Source organism: Artibeus jamaicensis, unplaced genomic scaffold (genome assembly GCF_021234435.1).
Source record: "Artibeus jamaicensis isolate MK-2021 breed Jamaican fruit bat unplaced genomic scaffold, CSHL_Jam_final contig_519, whole genome shotgun sequence".
Classification (NCBI taxonomy): Eukaryota; Metazoa; Chordata; class Mammalia; order Chiroptera; family Phyllostomidae; genus Artibeus; species Artibeus jamaicensis.
Window position 1 is genome coordinate 9266321 of NW_026521871.1, and position 24094 is coordinate 9290414.

Consider the following 24094-nt stretch of genomic DNA (forward strand, 5'->3'; position numbering starts at 1 on the left):
TATACCTAGCAACAGTTACTATAAATATAAATAGAATAATTCTCCAATCAAAAGATACAGAGTGACTAAAACAGATATAAAATTAAGACCCATCTGTAGTAGTACCCCATTACCTACAGGGGATATATTCCAAGATCCACAGCTGATGCCTGAAACCACAGGTAGTACGAAACCCAGTGCATGTTTTTTCCCCATATATACATGCACTTTATGGCTTCTCTGTGGTACATTCCATTTGTGAGCATCACTATTCTTGTGCCTGGGGGGGGGGTTCATTAAGTAAAATAAGGATTATCTGAACACAAGCACTGTGGTACTGTGACAGTTGATCTGATAACAAAGGTGACATATATGCAGGTAGCACATACAGGGTGGATTTGCTGGACAAAAGGATAACTCATGTCCTAGGTGGGACAGGACAAGATTTTATCATGCCACTCAGAATGATATTCAATATAAAACTTAACAAATTGTTTCTTTTGGGAATTTTCCTTTTAAAATTTCCATGGTCAATCGAAGTTAACTAAAACCATATAAAATGAATCTGTGATAAGGGAGGGCTACAAGAGACTCACTTCAGATGTGAGGACACACACAAAATAAAAGTGAAGGAATGGTAAAAGAATAACATTACATAATGATAAAGAGGTCAATCCAACAAGAGTTGGACTGGGTTCTGTAAATATTTCAGAAACCAACATAAAAGCACCAAAACACATGAAGCAAATATTAACACACATTAAGGGAGAAATAACAGATATTAACAGATGTTAATAACCACTTACATCATTGGATAGATCGTCCAAACAGAAAATCAACAGGAAAACATTGACCTTACATGAAATGTTAGACTGATGTAATTCACAGATACATAAAAACATACCATCCAATTGCAAGAGAATGAACATTATTCTCAAGTGCACACAGAACACTGTCTAGGATAGATCATGTATAAAGCCACAAAACAAGTCTTAATACATTTATGAAGACTGAAATCATACCAAACACTTTGTCCAACTACAATGGTATGAAACTAAAAATAAATTACAAGAAAGCTAGAAAATTTGCAAATATGTGGATATTAAACAACATGCTATGCAACCACCAATGGGTCAAAGAAGAAATGAAGAGGACTTCAAAAAACACCCTGAGACAAATTAAAATGAAAATATATTAAAACTTATGGAATGTAGTGAAAGCAAGTTGAAGAGAGAAGTTTATCATGATAATTGCCTACATCAAGAAATAAGAAAAATCTCAAAGAAACAACTTAATTTTATACCTCAAGGAACTGGAAAAAAGAATAAGTGAAAACCAAAGTTACCAGAAGAAATAAAGAACACAGAGGAAATAAACAAAATAGAGACTAAAAAGATAATAGAAAAAAACAATAAAACTATATAAGAGCTGGCTCTTTGAAAAGATAATCTGACAAACCTTCAGCTGGACTCACCAAGAATAAAAGAAAGTACTCAATTAAAATCAGAAATGAGTGAGATGTTACAACTGAGACCACAGAAATATGAAGAACCATGAGAATACTATGAACAATTATACACCAACATATTTGAGAACCTGTAAGAAATGGATAAATTCCTAGAAATGTACAACCTACCAAGACTAAATCAAGAAGAAATAGAAAATTTAAATTAGAAGTAAGGAGAATGAGTAATCAAAAACCACCCAACAAATAAAAGTTCAGAACCAGATAATTTCACTAGTAAATTCTACCAAATATTTGAAGAATTATTACCAATCCTTTCACAAAAGAGTTAGAAGAGGAGGAAATGCTTCTGAACTAATTTTATGAGGCCAGCATTACTCTGATACCCAAACCAGGTATGTCTGCCACAAGAGAGTAAAATTACAAACCAATATCCCTGATGAAACACATGGAAAAACTTCCCAACAAAATATTAACAAAGCAAATTCAATAATACATTAAAAGAATTATATACAGTGTGATCAAGTGTGATTTATTTCAAGGATGCAAAGAGAATTCAGTACACACATACCAATCAAAGAGACACACTATAATAAAAAACGAAGAATAAAGCTGTGGCTGGTGTGGCTCAGTGGATTGAGTGCCAGATTGCAAACCAAAGGGTCACAGGTTCAATTCCCAGTCAGGACACATGCGTGGGTGGCGGGCTGGGTCCCTGGTATGGGGTGTGCAAGAGGCAATCACACATTGATGTTTCTCTCCCTCTCTTTCTCCTTCCCTTCCCCTTGCTCTAAAATAAATAAATGAGTAAACTAAACCTTTTAAAAATGAATAAAGATCATATGATCATCTCAACAGATGCAGAAAAGCATCTGACAAAATTCAACATCCGTTTACTATTAAAAGTCTCTGAACAAAGTGGGAATAGAGGAAACATACCTCAACATAATAAAGGCTACCTATGACAAGCCCACAGCTAACATACTCAAGGGTGAAAAGTTGAAAGCTTTTTCTAAGATCAGGAACAAAATAAGGATGCCCATTCTTACCACTTTTATTCAATATACTAATGGAAGTCTCAGCCTGAGCAATTAAAGAAGAAAAAAGAAATAGAAGGCATCTAAATCAGTGAGGAAAAAGTAAAACTGTCACTAATTGCAGATGACATAACAGAAAACCCTAAAGATTCCACCAAAAAAGGCTATTAGAACAAATGAATTTTGTGAAGTTGCAGGATACAAAATCAATACACAAAACTCTGTTGCAGTTCTATATACTAATAAGAAACTATAAGATAGAGAACTTAAGAAAATTATCCTATTTACAATTGCATCAAAAAGAATTCTAGGAATAAATTTAATCAAAGAGGTGAAAGACCTGTACATTGAAAACTATAAGACATTAATGAAGAAAAAATTCAAGAAAATGCAAATGAAAGAAAAACTATTCCAAAATCACAGACTGGAAGAATTAATATTGTTAAAATATCCATACTATCCAAAGTGATCCACAAATTCAATGAAAATCCCTGTCAAAACCCCGAGTATTTTTCACAGAAATAGAAGAAACAATCCCAAAATTTGTATGGAACCACAAAAGACCCTGAAGAGCCAAAGCAATATTGAGAAAAAAAAAACCCAAACCTGGAGGCAACACACCCCGTGATTTCAAACTATACTACGAAGTAATAATAATCAAACAGTATAGTATTGACATAAACATATAGGTCAATAAAACAGAATAGAGAGCCCAGAAATAAACCCACCCATATATGGCCAATTGATTTATAATAAATTAGCCATGATTATACAATGAGGAAAGGACAGTCTCTTCAATATTTGGTGCTGGGAAAACCAGACAGCCGAATGCAAAGAAATAAAATTAGACCAGTATCTTATATCAGAGGTCCCTGATCTTTTTAGCACCATGGACCGGTTCCATGGAAGACAAATTTTCCTCAAACCAAGGGTGGGAGGATGGTTTAGGGAAGATTCAAGTGCATTACATTCAAGCTCACCTCCTGCTATGTGGTCCAATTCCTAATAGGCATGAACAGGTACAAGTCCACAGACTAGAGGTTGGGTACCCTTGTCTTGTATCATATACAAAAATTAAATCCAAATTGATTAAAGGCTTGATTATAAGACCTGAAACCATAAAACTCCAAGACAACATAGACGGTAAATTCCTTGACATCAGTAATGGTGATCATTTTTGGATCTGATACTAAAAGCAAAAGTACCAAAAGTGAAGTAAACAAGAGGGATTTCATCAAACTATAAAGCTTCTGCACAGCAAAGGAAACCATCAATAAAATGAAAGGCAACCTACTGAGTGGAAGAAAAATATTGAAAATTACAAGAATTCATATAACAGTGAAAAAACCCTCACAGATATAATAATCTGATGAAAATACGGGCAGAAAATCTAAACTAGCATTTCTCCAAAGATGACATATGATGGCCAATAGGTACCTGAAAGGATGTTAACATCACTAATTATCAGGGAAGTGAAAATAAAGCCACAGTGAGATATCACCATACATCTGTTAGAATGTCTGTTAGAATGTCTATTATCAATAAGACAAGAAATAGATGTTGAAAGGATGTGGAGAAAAAAGAAACCTTGTGCACTATTGCTGGGAATGCAGACTGGTGCAGCCACTGTGGAGTGTGGAGATACCTCAAAAAAAAAAAAAAAACGTTCTGTGCTTTGAACCAGCAATCCCACTTCTGAGCATATGACTGAAGACGCCCAAAACACTAATTCAAAAGAACATATGCAGCATTATTTATAATAGCTAAGACATGGAAGCAACTTAAGTATCCATGGATAAATGAACAGGTAAAGAAATTTGGTATGTATGTGCATATATGAATACATATAGATATGTGTGATACACACAATAGATAGACTATTATTCAGCCATAAAAAAGTAAAATCCTGAGGACATGATAGAGGTATGAGTCAGAGAAAGACAAGTACCATATAATCTTACTTATATGTGGCATATAAAACAAAGTTCATAGACAAAGAGAATAGATTTGGTGTGGTAGTGCAAGTGAGTAAAATTGGTGGAGGTCAAAAGGAACAAACTACTAGTTATAAAATAAGAAAATGGAGACATAATGTACAACATGGTTGTTACTGGTAGATAAGCCCATACTCTTGGTCTGCCACTTCTCTGCGAGCCAAGATGCTGACACTTGCCAGACTATGACAAGCAGCAAGGAGAAGAGGGTGTCTCTCTGGGGGTGAGGCACAGAGCCCTCAAGTTCAGCTGACTGCAGCATCCTAGCTGTGCAACTGCCTGGCCCAGAGGCAGTGGGAACCCTGACAGACACCACAAGTGGCAGGGCACCACCTCCCTCCAACCCCCACATGGGGCCCAGCTGTACCTAAGCATTAGACTAGGTACAGAGCCACCTCAGCATAGCCTGAGGCCTCAAGGGCAAGGAAGCCAGGCAGCCTTGAATGGATCAGAGTCAGGGCAGTCCCCTCGACCAGCTGAGATGGCAGCAGGGGGAGGTTCTTAAATTGAGTGTGCTGAAAGCTAGAAAATGAATGGACATGGCCCAAGTACGCGGGGAGAGCTGGAAAGATGAACAGATGGAGCCCAAGCATGCCTGGGGCTAGAAAAATGATAGGGTCCAAACAAGCCTTCACCTCTAATGATGAATGGATTAGGGCACCGGGTACACCAAGATCTAGAAAAATAATTGAATAAGGGGGAAAACCCTATGCTCATCCTTCCAGGACTAGATTGGGGTGGACCCAGGGAAAGGCAGGTACATGCGCCATGTAAGTCAGAATGGCAGCAGGGGGTGGCCCTAGACCACTATCAATCTAGCCTGGGTAAAGAGGAGATTGGTTGGGAGGCAGACCCACCCACAGCACCCGAAAGTTTAGGAAGTTAATTGGTCATCCTGAGAAAGTACCTGGCCCATCCCAGGTTGGAGAACAAAGAAAAGCTCTAGGTCTTGCTTATGGCTCACTGCTTGGAACCTGCACCCAGTGGGTACACTGGTGGGCCCTCCATGGGCCATGTGGCTTTAGTAGCTGCGTGGCCCATGACCTCCAGGAGGGAGTTTTGCTCTTTCTCTTGCTGACCTGGTGAAGCATTTACCAGGGTGTTTGTGTGTGCTTTCATTTGGAAGCATGTGACCTTATGGCCCTAGAAGCAGCATGGCCATGACCACACTGGCTCCACATGCAGCCTCCAGGAGGGAGCCTGATGCCCAACAGCAGCTGGGAACAAGCTAAGCTACCTCGACCAGCACTTAGCAGCCACCTGCTGGCCCCAAAGGACAATACTTTAAAATAGAGCAGGAACTCTGGGCACTTTCCTTTGTCCTGGTTTTGCTGAGGATGGGTTACTAAGAGGAGATGAGCTAAGAGATGGGGAGTTCCCCATTCTTCAAGATGGCATGGCATACAAATCAAACTTCTTTCCTTTTGCATCAGCACCTGCCTCTCGAGTTTGGCTTTTGTTCTAGCAGGTAGCTGAACCTCTGCCTTTTTTTTTTGTTTTGTTCAGTAACATGGTGACTATACCTGACCCTTGAACAATGTAAAGGTTAGTGGTACCATTCTCCTGCACAACTGAAAATCCACATATAATTGCAACTGGCCGTACACATTCACAGATTCCCAACTGTGGACTGACCCTTGAACAGGGGCTTGAACTGCATGGGTCAACTTAACTATACAGGTCAACTGAAAAAAAAACAACAACAAAAAACCCATACATAATTGGACCAGGGCAGTTCAAACCCATGTTGTTTAAGGGTCAATTGAATTAATAATACTGTATTCCCTGGCTTGATGGCTCAGTTGGTTACAGCATCATCTCATACAACAAAAAGCTGTGGGCTCATCCACTGTCAGGGCATATGGATAGGTTGTGGGTTCTATTTACAGTAAGAGCACATACGGGAAGCAACCAGTGGATGTTTCTCTCTCTCATGGATGGTTTTTTTTCTCTCTGTCTCTCTAAAAATCAATAAAATTGGGTGAGGTTTCAAAATAATAATGCTGTACCAAGTAATAATAAAAATACTGTATTGAACATTTATAAATTGGTAAGAGTACTTTTTAAAAGTTCTCATCAAAAGAAAAAAATTGTTAACTCTGTATGGTGATAAATGTTAACTAGATTTCTTGTGGTAATTATTTTGAAATACATACAAATATTAAATCATGGTATTATACACCTGAACTAATGTTACATGTCAGTTATACCCTGAATGAGAAAAATGAAAAGGTGAAGAGATTGCCTGGAAGTTATTTAAAAAAAAAAAAGATTTCTGAGACAGATATGTGGAGGCCTAAAAGAATGTATAGTAAGCATGAAGACCTATGATAATGGTGCCCACTATGGATATTACCTTATTACCTATGTAAAAATTTTAAATGAGCAAATGAAAATATGCTCAACATCATTAGTCACTGGGGAAATGCAAATCAAAACCACAATGAGAAGCCACTTTATTACCATAAGGATTATAATTGTGAACAACGACATAGAGTAATTGGAAAACTCAAACATTGTGAGTGGAAATATAAAATGGTACTGCTGCTTTGGAAAAGTTTGGTAGTTCCTCTAAATGCTAAACATATTGTTACTATATGGCTTAGCAATGCTACTGGTTTATTCCAAGAGATCTGAAAATTTATGTCTACACAGTAATTTGCACATGAATGTTCATAGTGGCATACTCACAATAGCCAAAAAGTAGAAATAACCCAAATGTGCATTAAATGGTGAAGGAATAAACAAATTGTGGGAGATCCATAAAATGAGTATTATTCAGTGATAAAAATGAAGTACTAATACATGATACAACATGGATGAACCTTAAAATACTATGCTATGTATAAACAATCCAGACACAATAGACCCCACAATGGGTAGGATTCCAATTATATGAAATGTCTTGAATAGGCAAATCTATAGACAGAAAGTAGATTAGTGGTTGCCTAGGAATGGAGAAGAGAAAGGAAATGGAGAGTGACTATTGACGGGTACTGGATTTCTTTTTGGAATGATAAAAATGTTCTAAAATTCACCCTGGCTGGTGTAGCTCAGTGGATTGAGCACGGACCTGCGAACCAGACAATCATGGTTCGATTCCCAGTCAGAGCACATGCCTTGGTTGCAGGCCAGTTCCCAGCAGGGGATGCACGAAGGCAACCATACATTGATGTTTCTCTCCCTCTCTCCTTCCCTTCCCCTCTAAAGATAAACAAATAAAATCTTAAAAAAAATAAAGCCCTGGCTGGCGTAGCTCAGTGTATTGAGCGCGGGCCTGCGAACCAGAGTATCGCGGTTCGATTCCCAGTCAGGGCACATGCCTGGGTTGCAGGCCAGTTCCCAGCAGGGGACTCAAGAGAGCAACCACACATTGATGTTTCTCTCCCACTCTTTCTCCTTCCCTTCCCCTCTCTCTAAAAATAAATAAATAAAATATTAAAAATAAATAAATAAAAATAAAAATAAATGTTCTAAAATTCACCGTAATGATGGTTGTACAACTCTGAATATAAAAACTAAACTGAACTCTGAAAAAAACACTGAACTGTCCCTGGCTGGTGTGGCTCAGTGGATTGAGTGCCGGCTTGTGAACCAAAGGGTTGTTGGTCTGATTCCCAGCCAGGGCACATGCCTGGGTTGCAGGCCAGATTCCCAGTAGGGGTCACATGAGAGGCAACCACACATTGATGTTTCTCTCCCTTTCTTTCTACCTCCCTTCCCCTCTTTCTAAAGATAGATAAAGAAAATCTTTTAAAAAGTAAATAAAATAAAAACACCTGAATTGTAAAAAGGGTTAATTTTATGCTATATGAATTATATCTCAGTAAAGTTGTTATAGAAAATTTAAAAAATCAAGATATCCTTTTACTTTTTAACTTATTAAAAATCTTCAATTTCTTTAATTTTTAAATTTTAAATTAACTGAACTTGATTCCAATTCTGACTTCATTTTAAGTAAATTTTAAACCAAATAGTAATTTCTAAACAAATACCTGTTTGCACACCAGTATCCTTCTTAGAAGAGTTCATAAAACTAATAGATGTATTCATTTTATCACTGACTTCATCCAAGCTATGTCTTGAATTTGAAATGTTGTTAGTAGATTCATTAAATTCCACTTGTACTGAATTAACTAGCAAAAGAAATGAATAGGATAAATGAGAGTTGAGGAATAGTAAAATTATGAGTAGCAGAAACTAAACATGAACAAGACTGTTAACTAATCAATATGAACAATGAAAAATATTTAGAAGGGCTAGCCTAACACTTCTTAGAAAAAGTTACCCTCATTCATATTATCCCTTATTGAATATAGGAATACCACTTAACAGATGTCTCCATAAAAAATGGTACAAAAGTAATCATTTTACCTACTGTGAGCAAAATAAGAAAATTATGTGAAAACAGCTATAGTCTTAATGTAATTCCCCCCACCCCCAAAATGCATTATTAGTTCAAGGTTTAAAATTCCTTTAAAAATACTTAGTTAATAGATGTGTTAAAGGTATTAAAAAGTCATTTAAAATCAACTACAAATATTATAAATAAAATTCTAGTTAAGTGCTTACCACCAAGATTTTTAATCAATCTAGAAGTGTCATGTCCCTTTTGAGCCAATTCTCGAATTCTTTGTTCTTGTTTCAGTCTCTGTGCCAGCTCCTGTGCTCTCTGCATCGTCTGGAATAGTTCATTTGTCTTGAGAGTTATAATTTCCTATTAATAATAAAGTGCAAATATTCATTAAATAAATTATCAAACACATACAAACGTGACTATTTTCTCTCAGCAGATATTTTCTCAGCTCCTACTATGTGCAAGGCTATATTCAAGATACTAGGAATACCTTCTGGCCAAGATGGAGGCATAGGCGTACACACTGTGCCTCCCTGCACAACCAAAATTAAGGATAACAAAAATTTAGAAACAAAAAGATAACCAACGAACAGAAAATTGAAGTGTATGGAAGTCTGACAACCATTCATCCAGACCAGTAAGAGGGGCGGAGTTGGTGGCCAAGTGGAGAGGGGTCGAGGCAGGAAAAAACAGGGGTTGGCAACCCGGGCATGCAGGCGATGGCTAGCAGACCCCGGATGAGGAGAGGCAATGAGCAGAATCAGTGAGGCACACAAGGTGGCCAGCAGACTGAGGTCATACATTCGCATGCAGATAACCAAGCAAAAACAGGCAGCGAGACAGACCACGCAACGCAGGGCCACGGTGCCAGAAAATAAAGCCTAAAAGGACAGATGAAAACACTTATGGGGGGTGAAGCACCGGGAGAGACTCCTCTCCTCACAGGAGAGTTCATTGGAGAGACCCGCAGGGTCTTAGAACATACACAAGCCCACGCACCTAGGAACCAGTACCAGAAGGACCCGGTTTGCTTGTGGAAAGCAACAAAGGGTACTGAAATCTGAGAGAGCAGAGGATGCGCCACTGGTCCCTCTCTGACCCTGCCCCCACATACAGAGTCACAACCAAGCCACTGGTTACCCCTCAGGGGTGAATACCTAAGGCTCCGCTCCTTACTGCATAACAGGCACGACCAGACCCCACCCCCAAAATGGATCAAAAGCAAGAACAAATCAAAGCCCCAGAGCCAATACTTTTAAGCGACCAAGAGATAGCCAACCTTGATCAGATGCACAGTTCAAAGCACTGGTGATCAAGATGCTCACAGAACTGGTTGATTTTGGTTGCAAGTAAGATGAAAAAATTAAGGCTACACTAAGGGAAATGAAGGAAAATGCACAGGGAACCAATAGTGATGGAAAGAAAACTGGAACTCACATGAATGGAGTGATTCAGAAGGGAGAAAGAAACATCCAACCAGAACAGAATGAAGAAACAATAATTCAAAAAAATGAGAAGAGGCTTAGAAACCTCCAGGACATCTTTAAACTTTCCAACATCCGAATTATAGGGATACCAGAAGGGGAAGAGGAAGAGCAACAAGTGGAAAACTTATTTGAACAAATAATAAAGGAGAACTTCCCCAATCTGGTGAAGGAAATAAACTTCCAGGAAGTCCAGGAAGCTCACAGAGTCCCAAAGAAGTTGGATCCAAGGAGGAATACACCAAGGCACACCATAATTACATTACCCAAGATCAAAATGAAGAAGAGAATTCTTGAAGCAGCAAGAGATAAGGGGACAAAGGACACCTACAAAGGAGTGCCCATCAGACTGTCAACTGACTTCTCAAAAGAGACCTTCAAGGCAAGAAGTGGCTAGAAAGAAGTATTCTAAGTCATGAAAGGCAAGTACCTACATTCAAAATGGCTCTATCCAGCAAAGCTTTCATTTAGAATGGAAGGGCAGATAAAGTGCTTCCCAGATAAGGTCAAGGTAAAGGAGTTCATCATCACCAAGCCCTTATTTTATGAAATGTTAAAGGGATTTATCTAAGAATAAGAAAATAAAAATATAAACAATATAAACTGTAAAAAGGCAGCAAACTCAGTTATTAACAATCACACCTAATTTAGAGGAACAAGTATAAAGGACACAGGGACAATAATTAAGGGGGGTGGAAATGGGAGGGAGGTGGGGAGCACAAGGCGGGATGAGCTGGGATGGGAGAAACAGACAGAAAACTGTACTTGAAAAATAATTAAATTTAAAAAAGAAAAAAAAACAATCATACCTAAAACAAAAACAAACTAAGCAAACAACTAGAATAGGAACAGAATCACAAAAAAGGAAAGCACATGGAGGGTTAGCAACAAGGGAGTGGGAGGAGGAGAGAAGGGGAAAAGGTACAGAGAATAAGGGAGAAAATAGACAGGGGGAGGGCAAGAAAAATATGGGAAATGTAGAAGCTAAGGAACTTATGACACATGGAAATGAAGTAAAGGGGGTGAATATGGGTGGAAGGGGGTGTGCAGGGTGAGGGTGGAGTGCAATGAAGGTGGGAAATGGGACAACTGTAATAGCATAACTAATAAAATATATTTCAAAAATGATACTAGAAATAAAAGATACTAGGAATACTAGGACTAAAAGTCAACAGGGCAAATTCCTTCCCTTTTGAAGCTTACATTTTAACAACTTTTTAAAAAGCAGTATTAGTCTTTTTATTTTTATTATTTTAAACGAGAATAATTATTTTAAAAACGTTTTTGTTAATTATTTTTAGAGAGAGGGAAAGAAAGGGAGAAAGAGGAGAGAAACATCAGTATGTGGTTGACTCTCAAGTGCCCCCTACTGGGGACCTGGCTTGCAACCCAGGCAAGTGCCCTGACTGGAAATCAAACTGGCAACATTTTACTTTGCAGGCCGGCACTGAATCCACTGAGCTATACCAGCCAGGATGCAATGTTAGACTTTTTAATTTTAGCCATTCTGTTGGATATAAAATGGCATTTCACTGTGGTTTTAATTTACACTTCACTGATAACTAATGAGAATAAGCTTCTTTTAAAATATTCATTGGCTGTTTTCTTTTGTAAAATGGTTAATTACTTGTTCCAGTCTTTTGCTCATTTACAGTAGTTCTATTTGACCCCCTTCATTCCCCTCCACCCTGCACACCCTCTCCCCCACCATCCGCCCCTCTAGTTTATGACCACGTCTCAAGTTCTTTATTCTATATTTCCCCTTCTATTCTTACCCTCCCCCCCACCTATTTTCTACCTATCGTCTACGCTACATATTTTCTGTACCTAATCCCCCTTCTCCTCCTCCCACTCCCTTGTTGCTAACCCACCATGAGCTCTTCATTTCTGTGGTTCCGCTCCTGATCTAACTGTCCTCTTAGTTTGCTTTTGCTTTAGGTGTGGTTCTTAATAACTGTGAGTTTGCTGTCCTTTCACTGTTCATCTTTTTTATCTTCTTTTTCTTAGATAAGCCTCTTTAACATTTCATATAATAAGGGCTTGGTGATGATGAACTCCTTGAATTTGATCTTTTCTGAGAAGCACTTTATCTGTCCTTCCATTCTAAATGAAAGCTTTGCTGGATAGAGCAATCTTGGTTGTAGGTCTTTGGATTTCATGACTTGGAATACTTCTTTCCAGCCCCTTCTTGCCTGTAAGGTCTCTTTTGAAAAATCCGCTGACAGTCTGATGGGAACTTCTTTGTAGGTGACTGTCCCCTTCTCTCTTGCTGCTTGTAGGATTCTCTCCTTCATTTTAATCTTGGCTAATGTAATAATGATGTGCCTTGGTGTGTTCCTTCTTGGGTCCAACTTCTTTGGGACTCTCTGAGCTTCCTGGATTTCCTAGAAGTCTATTGCCTTTGCCAGATTGGGGAAGTTCTCTTTTATTATTTGTTCAAATAAGTTTTCCACTTGCTCTCTCTTCCCCTTCTGGGACCCCTATAATTCGGATGTTGGAGTGTTTAAAGACGTCCTGGAGGTTCCTAAGCCCCTCCTCAGTTTTTTGAATTCTTGTTTCTTCATTCTTTTCTGTTTGGTCATTTTTTTCTTCCTTCTGGTACACTCCCTTGATCTGAGTCCCAGTTTCCTTTTCATCACTATTGTTTTCCTGTGCATTTCCCTTCATTTCAATCAGTTTAGCCTTCATTTGTTCCTCTAATTTGTGACTAAAATCAACCAGTTCTGTGAGCATCCTGATCACTAGTGTTTTGAACTGTGCATCTGAAAGTTTGGCTATTTCTTGGTTGCTTTGATTTATCGGTTCTGGGGCTTTGAGTTCTTCTTGAACCATGTTTTGGTGTGTTCACACCTGTTATGTATGAGGAGGGGAGCCATAGGTGTTCACGAGGGCGTGGCAACTCAGTCGCTGGGTTGTGATGCTGTATGTGGGGGAGGGGTCAAAGAGGGGCAATGGTGGGTCCCCTCTGCTGTTTCCCACCACTGGGGCCTGCGTGGTCTGTCTCACTGCTCACTCTTCCCTGGTTTATCTGCGCTCGAAGGTGTGACTACGGTCAGCTAGTCACCTTGCGCCCTCACTGGGTCTGCCTGTTGCCACCGCACGCCTGGGATCCGCCCACAGCTGCCTGCACGCCTGGGTCGGTGGATCTTTCCTGCTCCATCCCGCTCTGCTGCCAGCTCCGCGCCTCTTACCAGTCTGGCTGATTGGTTCGTTGTCTTCCGACTTCTGTATAGTTCAATCTTCTGTGTTTTGGCTGCATTTTTTGTTACTAAAACTTTGTTGTCTTTAAACTTGGTTGTGCAAGAAGGTACAGTGTTTCCACCTATGCCTCCATCTTGGCGGAAGTGGGCTTTTGCTCATTCTTTTATTAGGTTTCTATCTTTCTGTTGTTGATTTATGAGATTTTAATTTTTCAATATTCAATAATTTAAAATTTTTTCAATTATAGTTGATTTACAATATATCAGTTTCAGGTAAAACAGAGTGATTACACATTTATGTAACTTAGAATGTGATCTTCCCCATAATTCTAGAACCCATCTGACATCACGGTTATTGCAATGTTATTGACAATAGCCCCTGTGCTATACTTTACATCCCAGTGACTCTTTTTCTGACAATTTGCATATCTTAATCCCTTCCCCTTTTTCACTCAGCCCTCCCACATTTGACAAATCATCAAAATGTTCTCTGTATCTTTTTTTTCCCCTAAATATCTTATTTATTTATCTTTAGAGAGGAAGGGAAGGAGAGAAGAGAAATATCAATGTATGGTTGCCTCTCGTGAGTCCCCTGCTGGGAACTGGCCTGCAACCCAGGCATGTGCCCTGACCGGGAATCGAACCGCAGTACTCTGGTTCACAGGCCCACGCTCAATCCACTGAGCTACACCAGCCAGGGCTGTTCTCTGTATCTTTGAATCTCTGTTTATTTTGTTTTTCAGATTCCACATGTAAGTGAAATCATATAGTATTTTTCTTTTTCTGACTCATTTCATTTAACATAATTCTGTCTAGGTCTATCCATGTCATCACAAATGGCAAGATTCTGTTCTTTGTGGCTAAGTAATAATTCATTGTATATATACATACCACCTCTTTTTTAAACATTCACCTACTGATGAACACCTAAGCTGCTTTCATATCTTGGCTACTGTAAATAATGCTGCAATGAACATGGAGATGAACAGGACTTTTTCAATTAGTGTTTGGAGTTTCTTCAGATCAACACCCAGATATGGAATTGCTGAGTCCTTCTTTGTATCTTGATACAGTCTTTGTTTTATACTCTACTTTGTCTGATACAAGTGTTACTACCCCAGCTTTTTTGTTTGTTTGTTTCCAGTACATGAAATATCTTTTTCTATCCATTTACTTTCAGTCTGTGACTTTTGATCTGAAGTGGGTCTCTTGTAGGTAATATATGTCTGGGTCTTGTTTTCTTTTCCATTCAGCCACCCTATGTCTTTTGATTGGAGCATTTAATCCATTTGCATTTAAAGTAATAATTGGTAGGTATGTAGTTATGAACATTTTATTATTCATACTTTTTATATTTGTACTTTCCTTCTTTTTACTGAAGTCCCTTGAACATTTCTTATAATAGTGGTTTGATGATGAACTCCTTTAACTTTTTCTTGTCTGGGAAGCTTCTTATCTGTCCTTTGATTCTAAATGATAGCTTTCCTGGGTAGAGTATTCTTGGTTGTAGGTCCTTGCTTTTCACCACTTTGAATATTTTGAATCCCTTTTGGCCTGCAAGTTTCTGTTGAGAAATCAGCTGATAGGCTTATGGGAGTTCCCTTGTAGGTAACTAATTTTTGTCTTGATGCTTAAAAAAATCTCTTTATACTTAACCTTTGACATTTTAATTATGATATATGTTAGTATGGGCTTGAGTTCATTCTTGTTTAGGAATCTCTGTGCTTCCTAGACATATACGTCCACATTCTTTACCAGGTGAAAGAAGTTTTCCATCATTATTTCTTCAAATTAGTTTTAAATTTCTTGCTCTTTCTTTTCGTTCTGGTAACCCTATGATACAAATGTTAGTACACTTGAAGTCGTCCCAGAGGCCCCTTCAACTAGCTTCATTTTTTTGGATGTTTTCTTTATGCTGTTCTGACTGGATGTTTTCTGCTACCTTGTCATCCAAATTGTAGGGTCAATCCTCTGCTTCATCTGCTTCACCTGATCTACTGTTATTACCTCTAATATATTTTTCATTTCAGTTACTTTATTCTACACTTCTGAATGGTTCTTTCTTATATTTTCTATCATCATTTTTATGTTTCCTATCTTTTTGTTGGAGTTCTCACTGAGATTATCTATTTTTCCCTGAATTTCACTGAACATCCTTATAGCCAGTGTTTTGGACTCAGCATCTAATAGACTGCATGTCTCCATTTTCTTTAGTTTTTTTTTTTTCTGTAGTTTTGTTCTGTTCTTTCATTTGGGACATGTTTCTTTGTCTCCTCATTTTGGCTGCCTCCCTGCGTTTGTTTCTATGTATTACATAGAGCTGCCACATCTCCCAGTCTTGATAATGTGACCTTTTGTAGTAGGTGTCCTATGAGGCCCAGTGGCTCAGTCTACCAGTCACCTGAGCCAGGTGCTCCAGGTGTGTCTCCTGTGTAAGTAGGGTGCATTCTCCTGTTGTAGTTGAGTCTTCATTGCTGTTGGCTCATCATTTGGTGGAACCGAGTCTCACTGATTGGTTGTGAGGACTGGCCAGGTCCACAGCAGAGGAAGTGTTGTGTAGGTGTTGGCCCTATAAAGCAAAATTCTCTTTAGTGGGCCACTGGTGTCTGCAGAGTCTGCCCTTTGGGTGCATAGTTTGTGGAGATGGTTGAGTGGTACTCCGGTATAGTCTGAAGCTGGCCACAGGGTATGTTGGTTCTGGGGCCTCTGGTGCAGGCAAAGGTCAGTGATTATGCTCTGCCCAGGGACACTGTATAAGATGCCTGCAACTTGTGCTGGGTGTGAAGGTGCATAGAAGAGGATAAGCTGCAAACTGAGGCAGGCTGCTGCTAGTGCCGGGCTTGGGGCTGCCTAGCAACAGGTACAGAACACTTTGAAGCCAGATGCCATTTGTCTGGAGTTTGTGAACCCTTGAGAGATTTTAGAAAAGTCCACACCACAAGCCAACACAGGCCATTTGTATGGAAAATGGAAGCAACTTAGGTGGGCCCAAAAGTTGGGTGGAACAGGGTCTCAGAGACTCACCAGGCACTGTGAATGGTGTTAGGTTGATGGAGCTTCAGATCTGGCATCCATTTAAGCCTGCAGGCTGGGTGTGGGTTGGGCACAACAAATGAATAATGGCTTCTGCCAGCACTTCTGTCTGGGAGAAAGCTGCCCCTCCAGCCCTTGCCACAAACCCAGACAATTCAGTTCTACCCTGGCACTTTTCAAGCTGCTGCCCTAAGGCTGGAGATCAGAACAAGTGAATCTCTTAGCGAGTAAGTCTATGAATGGGCTCAGCAATTCTAGACGACCTCCACTTCACTTCGCCTCAGACCACAATCTCCACTGGTTTCACAGCAGAAGTTACAGGGACTTCTTCCCAGCAATGGAACTGTGGGCTAGAAGCCTGGCATTGAGCTGGAAATGCTTGTTCCTCAGGGGGACCTCCACAGCTGAGATAGCCTTCCCAATTTTTAACCACCAAATGTAGGCATGGGAGGAGGCCATTCCATGTCTCTGCTCCTCCTACTAGTCTCCACCTGACTTCTTCTGTATGGCCTTAGTTACAGGACTTCTGTTTGGCTAGACTTCAGGCAGTTATTGATGACCACCGTAGTGTAGTTTAATCTGGATGTGATCATAGGAGGAGATGAGCACAGTGTTTACCTACTCCAACATTTTGAGCAGAAGTCTAATCTTTGTTACAGCTCCCTTAGTCCACATACATAAGAACACTTTTACATTCAAGTTCATACCAATAAAGCTTTCAAAGTTTCTAAACCAATGGTCCATTCCATCAGATTTCTATTGAGATTAAAAATAGTTTATTAAGAGATAAAACACAAAGTCTGTGGCCATTTATTTCAATTCAAACAAATGATACTTTGAGTGAGTAGTCGGCTCAGCCTATTCAATATAATGAAGTCAAAACCCAGACCATGTGCCACTTCATCAACTAATTTTGGGGTAAAGGTTGCAAATGGAAAGGGTGAGAAAATGAAAGGGCTCAGTCTTACCTCCCAACTCCAGGGGAAGTGCTCTGTATTCTACTTTGTAAACCTCAAGAATCTTCAGCAACTGATGTGATAGTGTGAGTTGTTCTTTGTCAGTTCAGCTTAACACCAAAATAAACTATACTGTCTATACCTCTTATAGCAGGGGTGTCCAACCCATGGCCCATGGGCCACATGTGGCCCAACATAAAATCATAAATTTGCTTAAAATATTTTGAGATTTCTTTGGTGATTATATGTCACAATGTATTTAATGTGTGGCCCAATACAACTCTTTTTCCAATGTGGCCCAGAGATGACAAAAGGTTAGACACCTCTGTTAGGGATGCTCCTAGTCAATCAAACATCTACTCTTTTTAAAACACCTTTATTTAGCACAGAGAAAACCTCTAACACAGCAACAAATTGTATCATCAATCTCAGTCAATCACTCTGCAAATATATACTTCTATTCACAAGAGGATACAGAAAGGCCAATTATTTTTCTTAACATTTCTAAAACATTTATTAATATAATAATTGCTTAGAAAACATGTCAAAATCAAGACCATGGATAACTGCTGTTTTGTGCTATAAGAACTCATTTTGTCTTCTTTCTAAGAAGAAAAACACCAAGCAATATAGCATTTGTGAAATAATCATGTGAAATAAAACCTCCAAATTCCTCCCTAATTTTCACAACTTTCTTTATGCAAAGCTTTAATGTTTCCTCATAGAGCTTCACAGTTTTTAAGAACATCCATTTTTACTCTAAAATGTTACAATTAGAACATAAATACCTACTTCCTTTTGTTTCTGCTTAAGTATGTCTTCTTCATACTGCTTCTGCATCTCTTCTCGTTCCCGGGCTAAACGAAGCTCCTCTTCCTGTTCTTCCTTCTTTCTCTGTTCTTCTTGCAACTGCCTCTTCCTACGCCTCTCTTCTACCTGAGCAGTGATGGCTTTCTGGTCATAAACAATCACAAAATTATTGTCACAAATTTTTTTTTAAAAAATCCAGTTTTGAGAGCGAAGTTCATAATAATACAGGCCTACTTAAAACAGACAGAAACATTTCAAATGAAGAACCTAACCCTACATCTATAAGAACTGAAGGAACAACAACAAACAAAGTCCACAGCGAGTAAAAGAAAGGAAATAACAAAGATCAGAGCAGAGTTAAATGACACAGAGACTAAAAACCATTCAAAGAATAAATCCAGGAGGTGGTTCGTTGAAAAAATAAACAGAATCAACAAGCCTTTAAGCAGGTTTTTCTTCATCAAGAAAATAAGAGAGGACCCAAATAAACAAAATCAGAAATAAAAAAGGAGAGATTACAACCAACACCACAGAAATACAAAAAACTGTAAGAAATTATTACAAACAACTATATGCCAAGAAATTTGAAAACCTGGGTGAAATGTACAAATTTGTAGAAAAGTTTAAGATTCCAAAACTGAATGAATAATAAACAGAAAGCCTGAAGAGACCAATAACAAGTTGGCAAAATCGAAGCAGTAATCAAAAAACTCCTGGCACACAAAAGCCCTGGACTGGATAGTTTCACAGGAGAATGTTACAAAGCTTTTAAGGAAGGGCTAACCCCATCTTTAACAGACTTTTCCAAAAAATCCAAGAAGAAGTGAGACTCCCAAATTCTTTTTCTGAAGCCAGCATCATCCTAATCCCAAAACCAGCTAAAGACATGACAAAGAAAGAATACTACAGGCCAATATTTCTGATGAATATAGACACTAAAATCCTCAACAAATATTGGAAAACTACATCTAGCAATACATTAAAAAGACCATACACCATGATCAGGTGGGATTCATCCCAGGGATGCAAGCATGGTACAATATTCACAAATCAATAAACATAATATACCACATAAACAAATGGAAAGGCAAAAATCATGATCATACCAACCGATGCAGAAAAAAGCATTTGATAAGGTACAATACCCATTTATGATAAAAACACTTAGCAAAATGGGAGTAGAGGGAGCATACCTCAACATAATAAAGGCCATATATGAGAAACCTACAGCCAACATCATAGTCAATGGGCAAAAACTAAAAGCTTTCACACTAAGATCAGGAACGAGTACGGACAACCACTTTCACCACACCTATTCAACACAGCATCATAAGTCCTAGCCACAGAAGACAATAAAAAGAAAAAAAAGTATCCAAATTGGAAAGGAGGAAACAAAACTGTCTTTGATTCTAGATGACATGATAGTGTACATAGAAAATCCTATACTCTATCAAAAAACTACTTGACCAAATAAGTGAAATGGGAAAAACAGCGGGATACAAAGTCAATATTCAGAAATTGAAGGCATTTTTGCACACAAATAAAATATTACCAACAGAAATCAGGGGAAAAAATCCCATTTGATATAGCAACAAGAAAGATAAAGTACCTAGGAATAAACCTAACCAAGAAGGTAAAAGACCTGTACTCAGAAAACTATACAACACTGAAGAAAGAAATTAAGGAAGCCACAAACAAATGGAAACATATACCCTGTTCATGGATTGGAAGGATTAACATTATCAAAATGGCCATATTATCTAAAGCAATGTATAGATTGAATGCAATCCCTATTAAAATACCAATGACATATTTCACAGATACAGAACATTTCAAACATTTATATGAAACTATAAACAATCCCAAACAGCTGTAGCAATTTTGAGAAAGCAAAAGTAGGATGGATCACAATACCTGACATCAAACTATATTACAAGGCTATGGTAATCAAAACAGTCTGGTAGTGGCATAAGAACAGACACATAGGTAAAAGTAACAGAAAAGAAAGCCCAGAAATAGCCCTGGCTGGTGTAGCTCAGTGGATTGAGCGCGGGCCTGCGAACCACACGATCGCGGTTCGATTCCCAGTCAGGGCACATGCCTGGGTTGCAGGCCGGTTCCCTGCAGGCCAGTCCCCAGCAGGGGACGCACAAAAGGCAACCATACATTGATGTTTCTCTCCCTCTCTCCTCCCCCCCCCTTCCCCTCTAAAGATAAATAAATAATAAAATATTTAAAAAAATAAATAAATAAAGTTATTAAAAAAAAAAAAAAGAAAGCCCAGAAATAAACTCAAGGCTCTATGGTCAATTAATATTGACCAAGGGGACAAAAGAATAAAAAGTAGTAAAAATAGCCTCTTGAACAAATGGTACTGGGAGATCTGGACAGCTGCATGCAAAAAAAAAAAGAAAAGAAACTCAATCACCAACTAACACCATATACAAAAATAAAATCAAGAGGGAGGATAAAAGACTTAAATATAAGTCACAACACCATAAAAGTCCTAGAGTAGAACATAGGGAGGAAAATCTCAGATGTTCCACACAGCAATATTTTCACTAATATGTTCCCTAGAGCAAGGGACAGAAAGAAAAGAATAAACAAATGGGACTTCATCAAAATACAAAGCTTCTGCACAGCTGAAGAAAACATTGCAAAATGAAAAGGTATCCAAATGAATGGGAATATAAATTTGCAAATGACACCTCAGACAAGGGTTTGATCTCCAAAATATATAAAGAACTCACATGACTCCACTCCAGGAAAACAAACAATCCAATTAAAAAATGGGCAAAAGACTTGAACAGACACTTCTCCCAGGAGGACATACAGAGGATCCAGAGACACATGAAAGGATGCTCAGTACTGCTAGCCATCAGAGATGCAAATTAAAACCACAATGAGATACCACCTCACACCAGTCAAAATGGCCATCATAGACAAAGCAACAAACAACAAGTGTTGAAGAGGATGTGGAGAAAAGGGGATCCTAGTTCACTGTTGGTGGGATTGCAACCATTATGGAAAACAGTATGGAATTTTCTAAGAAAACTAAAAATGGATCTGCCTTTTGACCCAGCAATTCCACTGCTAGGATTATAGCCTAAGAACCGTGAAACACCAATCCAAAAGAACCTATGCACCCCAATGTTCCTGGCAGCACAATTTACAATAGCCAAGTTCTGGAAGCAACCTAAGTGCTCATCAGTAAATGAGTGGATCAAAAACTATGGTACATTTACACAATGGAATACTATGCAGAAGAAAGAAAGAAGGAGCTCCTACCCATTGCAACAGCATAGATGGAAGTGGAAAGCATTCTGCTGAGTGAAATAAGCCATGCAGTGAAAGACAAATACCATATGATCTCACCTATAAGGGGAACCTAATCAATAAAACAAACAAGCAAGCAAAACAGAACCAGAGACATTGAAATAAAGAACAAACTGACAGTAAACAGAGGGGAAGTAGGTGGGGGTATTGCAGGGAAAAGAGGGAAGAGTCATCAAAAAACATGTATAAAGGACACATAGACAAAGCCAAAGGAGGGCAGAATTAAGGGTAGGAGGTGGGGATGGCTGAGGTGGGGGAGTGGTAGGGGCAAAATGGAGACAACTGTACTTGAAAAACAATTAAAAAAAGAAAAAATATCCCAGGATACATTTGTTTTGGTGTTTCTAAAATAAGTTTATCAGTATAACAGAAAGTAATTCTCATTGTGACAGAATTAACTAAACTAATGAAAACAGTATCCAATACTAACTGAAGATTTAGTGCCATTTGATATATACAACATATATATTAAAAATCTCGCCCTGGCTGGTGTGGCTCAGTGGATTGAGCCTGGGACTGTGAACCAAGAGGTTACAGGTTTGATTCCCAGTCAGGGCACCTGCCTGCATTGCAGGCTGGGTCCCCAGTGTGGGTGTATGAGAAGCAACCACATACTGATGCTTCTCTACCTCTCTTTCTTCCTCCCTTCCCCTCAGTCTAAACAAAATTTTTTTTCTTCTGGAAGGCAGGTGGCTGTACTACATGATACTGTCTGATTCTCAACATGAGTATAACTTTAATATAATGCCAGTTGAAGTACAAATTGGATTCATCAAAAGACTGAACAAGGCCTATGCTGTAAATGTATAATGAAATTTTATTTATATTTACTTAGGTGTCTACTGCCCATAAATAAGACAAAGAACAATACTTTACAATGCAATACCTGATGTTCTAACTGCTTTTGTCGCCGCCTATCTCGTTCCTCAATCTGAGCGGGGTCCAAGAGGGCAGTCATCGAACGAAGGAAGCTGCAAAGAGATACATTAACTATTTAAAGCCACCAAAATATGTGTTTAATGAGGTACTAAATCATTTTTGTTTGTGATATATCTACTAATTACTTCTACTTTATTTTTTTAGTAAAAATTTAATGACTTAGTTTTCCCCATATCTCCATGACTACCCTGCAACTATCAATCCGCAGCTTTTTAAAAAAAGATTTTACTTATTTATTTTTAGAAAGAGGGAAGGGAGGGAGTGAAATATCAATGTGTGGTTGCCTCTCACATGCCCCCTACTGGGGACCTCACTGTCCGCTACTGGGCATCAAACCAGCGACCTTTTGGTTCTCAGGCCAGCACTCAATCCACTGAGCTATACCAGCCAGGTCTAATTATTTCTACACTGAAGAAAAATACCAAAACTGAAATCAGTTAAGATATACTATAAATGTAATAACAGTCTTTGTAAAGAACACAGACTTTTTAAACCGTCAATAAATTAGTATGCACTTACTTTGTTTTTTGACTGTTTGCCATCACCACACCTGTAACAGGTTTTGCTATATGTTCCTCTTCTGAAGGTTCAATCTGGCTTCCAGCTGTAGGTGTATAAACACTGCTGATATCAGCTAGCTCCTGAGTGTCCGGAGAGACACAGAAGTACTCTGGTTGTTTGTGTGATGACCGAGAGGACAGTTGAGACTGAGAACCAGGATAACTCTTTAATGAATCAAAATGTATTGCCCATCTGTCATGCTCCTCACCCTAATGACAAATAAGAATTGCTAAGAATTTTTCCAATTGTTCTCACATGTAAAATCTTAAAGGAAAATCAAACATGATTTCTAAGTCACCACAAGCAGAATAAACATCATAAAAATTAACAACTGCATTCTGTATTGATTCCATATACATTAAAATAAGTAGCTTGGGGAATATGAGAAATTCAAAGAATTGAAAAATTTCTAAAAAGAAAATATGAAAAATCATACTTTTTAAATGAATTCAATAAAAGGTTCACAAGAGTTAATGTGGAATATTTGCTATACTCTACTCTTATCAAATAGTTTCAGAATACTTTTAAGATTAAACACTGTGAAATTCACACCTGTCAGAATGGCTATCATTCATGAATCAACAAACAACAAATGTTAGTTAGATGTTGGGAAAAGGGAACCCTCATGAACGGTTAGTAAAATTGCAAATTGGTTCAGCTACTTTGGAAAAGTATGGAGGTTCCTCAAAAAATTAAAAACAGAACTACTTTATTACCTAGAATTCCACTTCTGGGTATTTATCTGAAGAAATCCAAAACATTAACTCAAAAAGATATATGCATCCCTATGTTCATTGCTGCATTATTTACAATAGCCAAGATCTGGAAACAACCTAAATATCCATCAGTATATGTACAACATGTTCTTTACAACTGTAATCCTACTTTTGCCCTGCCCTGTATAAGGAAAGGGAATTTTCTAATGAGAAATAGAAAATTCTTT

General features: G+C 38.4%; 1 protein-coding gene across 9 annotated transcripts in view; it reads right to left on the reverse strand.

Annotated features, from left to right (window-relative positions):
- Positions 1 to 24094, reverse strand: part of CCDC66 (coiled-coil domain containing 66) — a 119988-nt gene that overhangs the window by 63050 nt on the left and 32844 nt on the right. For all 9 annotated transcript variants that reach the window (XM_053669335.1, XM_053669337.1, XM_037132110.2 and 6 more), the window contains 5 exons: positions 23110 to 23360; positions 22538 to 22622; positions 18298 to 18459; positions 9048 to 9192; positions 8471 to 8611 (listed from right to left, as the gene is read on the reverse strand). In XM_053669335.1, coding sequence (XP_053525310.1) covers positions 8471 to 8611; positions 9048 to 9192; positions 18298 to 18459; positions 22538 to 22622; positions 23110 to 23360 — 784 coding nt within the window. The remainder of the gene's footprint in view (positions 1 to 8470; positions 8612 to 9047; positions 9193 to 18297; positions 18460 to 22537; positions 22623 to 23109; positions 23361 to 24094) is intronic.